At 44.7% G+C, this 10,616-nt stretch overlaps 1 protein-coding gene and 1 long non-coding RNA gene across 7 annotated transcripts in view; one reads left to right on the top strand and one right to left on the bottom strand.

Moving 5' to 3' along the window:
- Positions 1-7,021, bottom strand: LOC309866320. 3 transcript variants are annotated; one of them, XR_014312573.1, is made up of 4 exons: positions 6,944-7,021; positions 5,936-6,073; positions 4,797-4,883; positions 1-330 (listed from the first exon to the last, which is right to left on the bottom strand). It is a non-coding gene; the product is annotated as an uncharacterized lncRNA (long non-coding RNA). The 3 variants fall into 3 exon arrangements; XR_014312574.1 differs by lacking the exon at positions 4,797-4,883; XR_014312575.1 differs by lacking the exon at positions 4,797-4,883 and having other exon boundaries at positions 6,213-6,956.
- A 22-nt stretch (positions 7,022-7,043) lies between these two features.
- The window catches only part of TRIP11 (thyroid hormone receptor interactor 11), a 64,269-nt gene continuing 60,696 nt past the window's right edge, over positions 7,044-10,616 (top strand). The window contains exon 1 of one of the 4 annotated variants that reach the window (XM_082733942.1): positions 7,044-7,619. In XM_082733942.1, coding sequence (XP_082590068.1) covers positions 7,484-7,619 — 136 coding nt within the window. In that variant the 5' untranslated portion in view covers positions 7,044-7,483. The remainder of the gene's footprint in view (positions 7,620-10,616) is intronic. The other 3 variants (XM_082733941.1, XM_082733943.1, XM_082733944.1) reach the window with 3 other exon arrangements.

The raw sequence follows: 10,616 nt of genomic DNA, 5'->3' as shown, positions 1-10,616 counted from the left end.
TGTGCTCTTGTCCTTGCATTCTGGCTGGCTGTTACACAGAGGAAACCTTTCATGAGCATAACTTCACAACATGTAAAGAACTGTGCTTGTTCTGTGAGCTCCGAAGACAAACAGGGTGATGCACTGGAGTGTGATTGAGAGGGAGGACTGCTCGTTCTGGATGCAAGGAAAGGCCTGCGCAGAGGTGACCTTCACGCAGACACCTGGTAACTCCTGAGGCGGCCCTGCAAAGGTGAGGGGCGAGAGACCGGCCTGAAGAAACGGCAAGCACAGCAGCTCTGAGGTGAGGGCTGGGTTGTGTCCAAGAAACGGAGAGAAGGCTGGAAGAGGCTAGCAGGGAGTGAAGAGAGATGGAATTAGGATGTAGACAATTTCTGTAAGCTTTTATAAATACAGATAAGTTTGTATTGTTCTATAATACCAAGCCATCTGCTTCCATTTTCTAAAATAGCCCCCACTTCTTTCTAGAATAGTCCCAAGACTTTTTAAAAAAATCTTTTTTTTAAGGATTTATGAGAGAGAGAGAGAGAGAGCATGCGTGAGTGTGAGCAGCGGGGAGGGGCAGACAGAATGAATCTCCAGTGGACACCCAGCTGAGAACAGAGCCTCACTCGGGCTCAATCCCCCGACCCTGAGATCATGACCTGAGCCAAAATCAAGAGTCAGACGCTTAACTGACTGAACCACCCAGGTGCCCCCGAAAAAATAATCTTTTAAAAAGTTTATTAACTACATCTACCAAAGATCACGCCAGTGCTCACCTTCAGCAACCCCAAAAACTGGCTGTATTTTAGCATTAAAGATGCTGCTTAACATACCTGAGATCAGGATTTCAGGCAAGCCTCCCATTCCCCACCTGTGCATTTTGTTTTTCTACCTCCCATATCTATGCAATTGTTTTCATCACTATCAGACAATTATAGTTCGTTTTGAAATCTTAGCGTCATATTTTGGTTGGTAATCCACATCAACTGTAGCGATTAATACCCAGATATTTCCCAGTTACTCTGCACCTTTCGTCCAGGACGCCATCATATTATGGTAAGCATGAGCAACAGTATCATTGCTCTTCACTTGGACTTCAGCCTTTAGATTTGGTGGTTGGAGAAAAACAATATAACTGACTTTATTAGCTCTAAGTTTTTTCTCTCTCAGCTCAAGAAAACCAGAGCTGATTGGGCACTACATAGTGTAAAGAATTTTTTTTTTCCTCTTAAGAATCTGCTTTCCGGCGGCACTTAGGTGGCTTAGTCCGTTAAGCCTCTGCCTTTAACTCAGGTCATGATCTCAGGGTCCTGGGATCAAGCCCCCTGTTAGGCTCCCTGCTCAGCGGGAAGCCTGCTTCTCCCTCTCATCCCCAGCTCATGCTCTCTATCGATATCTCTGTGTCTCTCTCAAATAAATAAATTTTTTAAAAAAATCTTTAAAAGAATCTGCTTTCTGTATTTTTTTTTTTAAGATTTTATTTATTTATTTGACAGAGATCACAAGTGGGCAGAGAGGCAGGCGGGGGCAGGGGGCGGGGGAGAAGGCTCCCCGCTGAGCAGAGCCCGATGCGGGGCTCAATCCCAGAACCCTGGGATCATGACCTGAGCTGAAGGCAGAGGCTTTAACCCACTGAGCCATCCAGGCACCCCTGCTTTCTGTATTCTTGCTTTACATACATGAATGGCTTCATTGCTAAGATCGATTCATGGTTCAAGAGAGCTGCTGCAGGCGGGGACCATGGTTACATCTGCATCCCAGCAATTAGAAAGCAAAAGGATGATGGAAGAAGGCCATGTGCCCATCCTTTTTAAAAAATATCTGTGCTTAAAGTGGGACTCGGATTCATGACTCTGAGATCAAGTGCCCCATGCTCTACTGAATGAGCCAGCCATGTACCCCCATGTGCCTTTTCCTTAAGGTTACCTCCTTGAAGTTGCATATGCCATTTCCACTTACATTTACATGGGCCAGAACTGAATCACATGGCCCTTCTCAGCTATAAGACGTTTATTTGGGTTGGTCATGAGTCTTAGCTTGGGCATCCTAGAGGCAGACCCTGAGATGAGGATTCCTGTGAAAGTTATTTATTTATTTATTTTTTTAACGTGTTTCCAGGGGCACCTGGGTGGCTCAGTCAGTTAAGCGTCTGACTTCATTTCAGGTCATGATCTCAGCGTCCTGGGATTGAGTCCCCTCATTGAGCCCTGCATCAAGCCCTGCACTGGGCTCGCCGCTCAGCAGGGAGTCTGATTCTCCCTTTCCCTCTGCCCTACCCCTACTCATGCACTCTCTCTCTCTCAAATAAATAAAATCTTTAAAAAGAAAAAAACGTAATTCCAGGAAGAAAGGGAAGGGTAAGAAAGTGGAATAAGGAAAGGAAGCCAAGCAAGGGTATAACAATAAGCAAAGGCTTAATCCTGCAGACAGATCCGGTCGGATACAGTATATTCACATCTTGGAGTTGTTACATCGTGGGCAGGGAGCTGCATCATTTTATTTTATTTTTTTTAAAGATTTTAATTATTTATTTGACAAAGAGAGTAGGGGGTAGCAGGCTCCCGGCTGAGCAGAGAGCCCGATGTGGGGCTCGATCCCAGGACCCTGAGATCATGACCTGAGCCAAAGGCAGAGGCTTAACCCACTGAGCCACCCAGGCACCCCTCATTTTAAATACTACTACACGGGGTTGTCTCAGCATCTCTGGGAACACACACAGTTCCTCCGGCAGAGGAACACCTGTTGAGAGTGAAAGCACCCCAAGGAAAGGTGTGCACAAAAGAGGTAAAAGGATGAAGGGGTCAGGGGCCCCGGCATTTTCTGCTATACCACGCATCCAGGCAACAAGGGAGGGTTCAATAACTGTGTGTGAAGTGGAGAACACACTCTGGGAAACGATTAGCCACTGCTAGATGAGGCGACGGCAGAAGTGAGATGTGTGGCATTTTGGGCAAAGATGGAAAGTCTGTACAGGACTGAGCAGAGCTGAGGAGGCCGAACACTGTGTTGAAGAGAGGTGCACGCAATAGCAAACAGGAGACAAAAGCAACAACTATCTTGGAAGGTGGGGGTGAGATGTGGACTGAAATCAATAGGATTGATTTAAAGTCTCCAAAACTAGCAGAGACCCCAGAGAGGAGGCACTAACCAATTAAAACAAAACAAAACAAACAAAACAAAACACAACGCTTTTAAATAATTTGCTGAACTAAAAGATATAGTTTTTTAAAGTGTTTGCTGAATGCCCACCATAATGAATGAAACTATAAACAACCGATTGCAAAACACATCACTATTAATTTCAGAGCATCGGGGGCACCTGGGTGGCTCAGTCAGTTAAGCATCTGCCTTCAGCTCAGGTCATGATTCCAGGGTCCTGGGATGGAGCCTGCTTCATGCTCTACCTGCCACTCCCCCTGCTTGTGCTCTCTCTCTCTCTCTGATAAATAAACAAACTAATTAATTAATTATTTAAAGTGAAATAAAGTGGGTTTTTTTTGCTTACACTTGCATAAATAAACCCATTTAGATAGTTTTCTCACAAGAAATGAACTTTTTTTTTTTTCTGGAGATGTATTGATGATCCCACCACTTGAGAAACCAGGTTCCAGCTGATAATATTGTTGTTTCCTTTTTTGTTTGTTTGTTTGTTTCCAGCCATTGAGATTTCAAAAGTCCTAGGTTCAGAGGTTGTCTAGGTGGCTCAGTCATTTAAGAGTCCAACTCTTGGTTTCAGACCAGGTCATGATCTCAGGGTCATGAGTCAGGCCTGCATCGGGCTCTGCAATGGGTATGGAGCCTGCTTAACAGTCTCTCTCTGGGGGCGCCTAGGTGGCTCAGTGGGTTCAAGCCTCTGCCTTCGGCTCAGGTCATGATCCCAGGGTTCTGGGATCGAGCCCCACATGGGGCTCTCTGCTCGGCAGGAAGCCTGCTTCCCTCTCTCTCTGCCTGCCTCTCTGCCTGCTTGTAATCTCTGTCAGATAAATAAATAAAATCGTTTTAAAAAAATTTAAAAAAAAGAGTCTCTCTCTGCCTCTGCACCACCCCCTCCCTCTCCAGCCCCTAAAGAGCATGCTTGTGCTCTCTTAAAAAAAAAAAAAAAATCCTAGATTCAGAATTTCAGGTAAGCAACCTAGTCCCCATCACCTGGAGCCACTCAGATTCATAGGCTCTCTGTGATGTGATATGTTTGATTGTGCAGGGGTGGTTTTGCTACTCATTGTGTGATAGTGAGCATCCATGTTAGCTACAGGGATATTTGGCAGGAAAAGGAGAAGTTATCTTCAGCCCTTCAGCCCAAACTTCATTAAAAGTGGATGTCTTCTGGGCGCCTGGGTGGCTCAGTGGGTTGAACCGCTGCCTTCGGCTCAGGTCATGATCTCAGGGTCCTGGGATCAAGTCCCGCATCGGGCTCTCTGCTCGGCAGGGAGCCTGCTTCCTCCTCTCTCTCTCTGCCTCTCTGCCTACTTGTGATCTCTCTCTGTCAAATAAAAAAAAAAAAAATCTTTAAAAAAAAAAAAAAGTGGATGTCTTCTTTTTATTATAAAAAATTTCAAATACATGCAAAAGTAAAAGACTATTATAACGAACCTCTGTGTACCCAGCTTCAATAACGATCAATCCCTGGCAATTACTGTTTCATCTATTCTGCTCCCATTATTTTGCAGCACATCCCAAACATCATGCTATTTATCAGAATCATTCTTTAAGTCTCTTGGGCCATAGTTCATCTCATAGGAAAAAAAAATACCCCATAAGGAACTTATAGGACATAGCCTTTTATGCTAATTACTTTAAAATGATGTAAATACCTATAATTGTGTTTGTTTTCTTCATTAATTGCAGCATCTTTATGGCATGACAAGGATTTACAGGATGGCGCGCCAGAGAATGTATAGCTGTAGGCAATAAAAGCTTGATTTACACTAGCTAAACTTTTCACTGTGGTCCAGAAACTCACAACTTCATGTGACTCCTGTGTTCAGGGCAGCTTCCCACTCTGCTAATCCTGCCCGATCCTACACAGTAAAAGCCAGAGTCCTTACAATATGGCCTACAAGGCCCTATGTGATCTGTGCCCTCCCACTCTGACTTCTTGGTTCTTATCACTTAACCAGCCTTCCCCACCCCACTCTACTCTAACCATCCTTGCCTTTTTGCTATTCCTCTAACCTGCCAAAGACCCTCCTGCCTCAGGACCTTTGCATTAGCTGTTATTTCCTGTCTGTACCACTCTTTTCCATAGATATCCACATATCTCAAAGTTTTCTTTTCCTAAGTAAGCTTACTTAGGCCCTATGTGGAGCTTAAACTCACAACCCTGAGATCAAGAGGTACATGCTCTACCAACTGAACCATCCAGGCGCCCTGACATTTCTCATTCTCTTAATACCTTCAAGTATCTGTTCAAATATCACCATATCAGCGAGGCCTTCCCTGACTACCTTCTATAACATTACAAGTGCCCTCTCTCCTATCTTTTCCATATGACCCTTACCCTGTGTTTTTTTTTTCCTCCAAGTGGTCATCACTACTTGTCTGTATTTACTACATTTTATTTATCATTTATTCCTTCCCAGTAGAATGCTCCATTAGACCAGAAGCTACATGTTTTTTTTTCTCCTGCCATACTCCCACTACCCAAAATAACTATAGACACATCAACAGGTCATCTGGATGCCACATTTTTGAAACTTTATAAACACTTAAATAGAACTCACCAGGTACCAGGCACTGTTCCAAGCTCTTAAAAATATCACCCTATTTAATCCTCCTAATGACCCCACCCAGTAGACACTATTATTATCATTTTCCATTTTACAAAAGAGAAACTGATGCACAGAGAGGTTAAGTAACCCACCCAAGGTCCTACCTACAGCTAGTAAGTAACAGCTCCAGGCAGTCAGGCCTTGGAGCCTGCATATGCAACCCTTGGGCACTGATGTCTTACCCAGAATGGGATGCAATTTTCTTTTGAAAGCATTCAGATTTCAGGGAGAACTACTATTGCCTGGTGCCATCAGGTTCTCCATAGTGGAAGCATTCCCAATGTTCCAGTCACAAACAGTGCACTCTGTGGTGACCCCTCCTGTAAACAAAATCAGAGAGAAAGATGCCAGTATTTAGTGCTATGCTTAAAAGGACTGCAGACCTATTCTTTTTAAAGCAAAAAACGTCATCATCTCTCTGGCCAGGTAACGTGCGTCCGGTACCATTGCGTCAAGTACCTGTAAGTCACGTGACTTTTCTTCCTCTGGGAAGCAAAGCAAGCGAGGCGGGACACTCCACTGTGTGCACCCACTCGTGTAACAGGGCTGAGAGGGATGGGGACTTGCACAGGTAGTGCTACCAACACCATAGAAGAGTTTCTGTTAGGAAAGCATTTCTTCATAATAAGTTGTCCCGCTGTCCTTTACTGAGTTAGTATTTTTTAAAGGTGTTCTGTGTTTTAACTTCATGGGTTAGTTACATCGGCTTCCTGAACCAGGCGCTTGGAGTATTAGAGAAGGCAGGATTTCAGTGACGCTTTGTACAGTTACCAGGGAAAATGACTACTGTGGAGAGTAACAACGTGTGTTTCTTGCCTGGACACGGGTTTGCTGCCCATCGCTTCTCTCTGTGTATCCTGAGCCCCTACCCCAGCGGAGGGCACAGAGCAGCCCGAGACACTGATGCAGAATCAACGTAGGACTGTGCTAAGTAAAACCGTTTGCGGCGCAGTGCAGCGACCCCGCCACCTGAGAGCCCTTGCACCGCGGTAGTCAGAATTAAAACTCAGGTTTCACCGACACCGCGAAGGTTCAGCGGCTTCCCGGGGCACGTCCGCTTCCAGGGGCCCCCCACTCACGAACGGCTCGGCCTGAAGCGCAGGTGCAGCGGGCGGGGACAGCCGCTTCACCCCTGGCGCTTGAGACCACTCCCCCAGAGGCCGAAGCCGGCGCGCTACGTGGAGGCTGACCTTGCCCGGCTCCGGAGGTATGCAGCCCCAGCGAGGCGCTCTCGGTCCTCCGCGATCCCACGCTCCCTTGCGCCAAGGACACGTCCGGCAGCTCCGCAGAGCCCTTCTACGCCAGCGCGGCGCCTCTCTATGATCCATTGCCGCGTTCAGAGTGGGTGTCATGGCGGCCGGCGTCGAGTTGGCAGGAGTTGCCCTCGGAACTGGGGAAAGTCACTAAAGCAGAAGAAGAAGTGGCCTATCCCGGACGTGGGGAAGTCTTGGGAATAAGCAGAGGCTTCTCGGGGTTGACAGTGGCACCGGAGGCGGGTCCCCGGTAACGTGCCAGGTCAGGCCTCTGCGTTTCTAGGCAGAGTCCGGCGGTTGATGGGAGCCCCCCGAAGCCGGCGTTGCCTAGGAACCCTTCATTGTGTTATCGAATCTGGAGTGTTTTGATTTGGACTGGTTCGGTGAAGGCGGAGGCTCGAGGACATTTGGCGGGATCGTCCGACGACGCCGGACGCTTTTCTCGGAGCGGACCAGGTCGTTCTCTAAACCGCAGCGATGTCCTGGCTTGGGGGCCTCGGCTCCGGCTTGGGCCAGTCTCTGGGTCAAGTCGGAGGCAGCCTGGCTTCCCTCACTGGCCAGATTTCAAACTTTACGAAGGATATGCTGATGGAGAGTACGGAGGAAGTGGAAGGTAACAGCTGGAGCGGTGGGAGGGAGGGCTTTTATGGGACCCCGGGAGCGCCGGTTTGGTTCCCCCTTCCATCCGTCGCGAGTGCCACTCCTCCTTTTTTTCTTTCCACTTCTGTTGCCTCTTCTCAGCAGATTTTCTCTGGTGAAAGACACTGGAGTCCGGGGAAGAGTTCTGCCTCTTCTCCCACTGAATGCTGTGGGAATCTCAGAGCAGAGTGAAACTGCTTCTACATCGAATGGTTTATTTTTGTTTGGTTCTTCCACGCCCACCGCTTACTTTGCCTTTACCTTGGGGGCGGATCTGATTTTGATCCTTTTCCTTTATACTGACACAGTTAAAAAGTATCCGTGCATGGCACATAGTCACCTTTTCCCTTCAGAGTTTTGTAACAATTGAAGCAACTCATTAAAATACTTAGTGAATCTTAAGCCCTTTCTGACTTGATATATTGTTAAACATGGCTCTAAGTTTTTCCTATTAGTTGCCTTGTATTTTTGCTTATTCTGGTGACACAACGTTCCAGCTGAAATGTATTTTTGTGCCTAATTGCCCATTCTACCCATTATTTCGACAATAAAACAAGGAAGATATACTGCCTGTTCTTAGTAACTTTCACTCATTTTTGAAGTCCTTGTTTTGTTTTACTAATGAGTAGTGACCCAGAGTTACATAGTAATCGGTATTTAGGTTAATATTTTGATTTCTTGATATTTCTTTCCACAAGTAATACTTAGATCTAAAGAGTACTTTGTGTTTGTTTGTTTATTTATTTATTTATTAAAGAGTACTTTAATTCCAATGGAAGTCTGCCTCCACAGAGATGATGGGCTGGTCTTTTGGATGAGAGCACCTCCTTGGATAATTTTATTTCTTATAAGTTAATTAGCATTATGGTTTAATTTTTTTTAATCCTCATATAATTGAAACTTCCCGTTTATTGGGTTGAAGTAGAGAAAGATAGTTTGAGAAGTATATTTAGAATGTTTGTCTTTTAGAAAGCAGAAGCATTGGAGAGCTGCTGAAGTCCATTTTACTGCTTGGGGTATACCTTGGGTGGGAGTTGCATCAGGTGGGACATGTTGGGGGTAAGAGTGAAAGGGATTCTCCCTCTTTGTGTTCGGTAAAGGGTCGTGTGACCTTGAAATTTAGAAAGGAGACGAGCTGGATGACATGGAAATGACTGGTCTCTCCTTGTATCCTAGTTAGGGGAAAACAGTTGGCTATGCCTAGAAAATATGCATCCCCCCACCCCCACCAACCTGACTGTCCCATAGGTTTAAGGTGGAATGCATTTGTTCTTCCTTCCAAATCTACTCCTATATTCTCATTCTTAATGGTTTCATCATCTGCCCAATCTCCTAAACTAGAAATCTTTGTCACCTTTGTTTTGCCTCTATCCTTTCCATTTCATTTCCAGTTGGTCACCAAACCTTGTTCATCGACTATGCCAGATTTGTTTCTTATATTTGTCCCTTCCTTTTTTACCCCTGTGTTCTTTGATTCACACCTCCCTTCTCTCTCCCGTGCACTTTCTCCTTCCCACCCTGTCACACGTTTCTCTGGACTCCACTCCCATTTTCTCGGTGTTGCCAATTTTCTAAAACATAGGTGCTGTAGAATCTTTTAGCTCTGTTCCTTTCAGAACATTCATTGGATGAAATCCAATCCTCTTAGTTTTGGGAGACAAGAAACCTATCCTATCTGAGATCAACCTCCCTTTTCTAATCTTAACCTCTAATTCCCTCCCCTTCTCTTCAAATTGCCATACATATGCATGTTCACACACATAGGTGCTTGCACCCAGAGGTTTTGCCACATGGAACTTTGTGAAGTACCTATGCAACTCCAAGCCTCTGCGTGGAAAGCCCTTCCTTTTCTACTTCCTCCTCTGTCCTCCTTTGCTTGGAAAACAGTTTTTTCCTGTATGACCTTGCTCATGTGCCAGGTACTTGGTGAAACCATACTCATTCCATGGCAGGCTGAGTCTATTGCATGTGATCTTGAGGATCTCTCTGAGAGCACTTAACCATGTGGAGTTATAATTTACTTCTGTTCTTGATGCCCAAGGTGGGAACTGTGTATGTGTGTGTGTGTGTGTGTGTGTGTATAAATATATATAAATAATCCTTATATCCCCAGTATTTGGCACCTTCCATGATACATAGTAGATGCTCAGTAAAAAAATATTGCTGAGTATTAAAAATCTGCAATGCTTTTATTTTTTATAAAAATGCTTAGTAAAAGCATAATGCTTTTATTATTTCCCTTTCTATTAAAATAGGACTTGTTTAACACCTAATTTATTGATTTTGCAAATCATTTAAAGGGTCAGAGTACAGTTCATTTATTCATTTAACAACTATTTATTGGACATCTACCCTGTGCCAGCAGTGTACAAGATAACAGTTCCAACATAGCTGTTGGTACAGCTTGAAAGATTATCTGTATTTGCAATAGCAGAAAGTTGCTCTTGTACCAGAAACTGTACTGATTTATTCAGATTTAGGAACTTGGGCTTTTCAATTAGACGTGGGTTGAAATCCCACTTCCATGCATTATAGATTGTGGGTCTTTGGCAAATTCTTAAATACTTAGCCTCTATAAAGCAGAATTTCCTTATCAAATAGAGGTAGTCATACCTATCGTGGGGTTGGGAGGATTAAATGAAATCATGAGGGTAAAATGCTTGGCAGATGGTAAGCATTAATAAAGAGTACCTGTTGTTTTTGTTTTCCCTCAGCAAGAAAGAATTTTTGGGTCTGCATAACATCCCCCTTTATCCTAAGAAGACCAGGTTTTTGTTTGTTTGTTTGTTTGTTTTGGAGGGAGGTAAGAGAGGAGGTCTGCGTAAGTCTATTTTTATTTCTCTTTAAAACAATTTCTGCTTCTAACAATGACCCTCCTAAACAGACTGGATTATAATTTGTTCTCTTCTGAGTAGCAATTAGACATTCCTGTCAGAGTTTTAAGCAAGATGTATGAGCAACCACAGAAGCA

The sequence above is a fragment of the Mustela nivalis genome (genome assembly GCF_964662115.1).
Source record: "Mustela nivalis genome assembly, chromosome: 6".
In the NCBI taxonomy this organism is placed as follows: domain Eukaryota; kingdom Metazoa; phylum Chordata; class Mammalia; order Carnivora; family Mustelidae; genus Mustela; species Mustela nivalis.
This window is presented reverse-complemented; position numbering and strand designations above follow the sequence as displayed.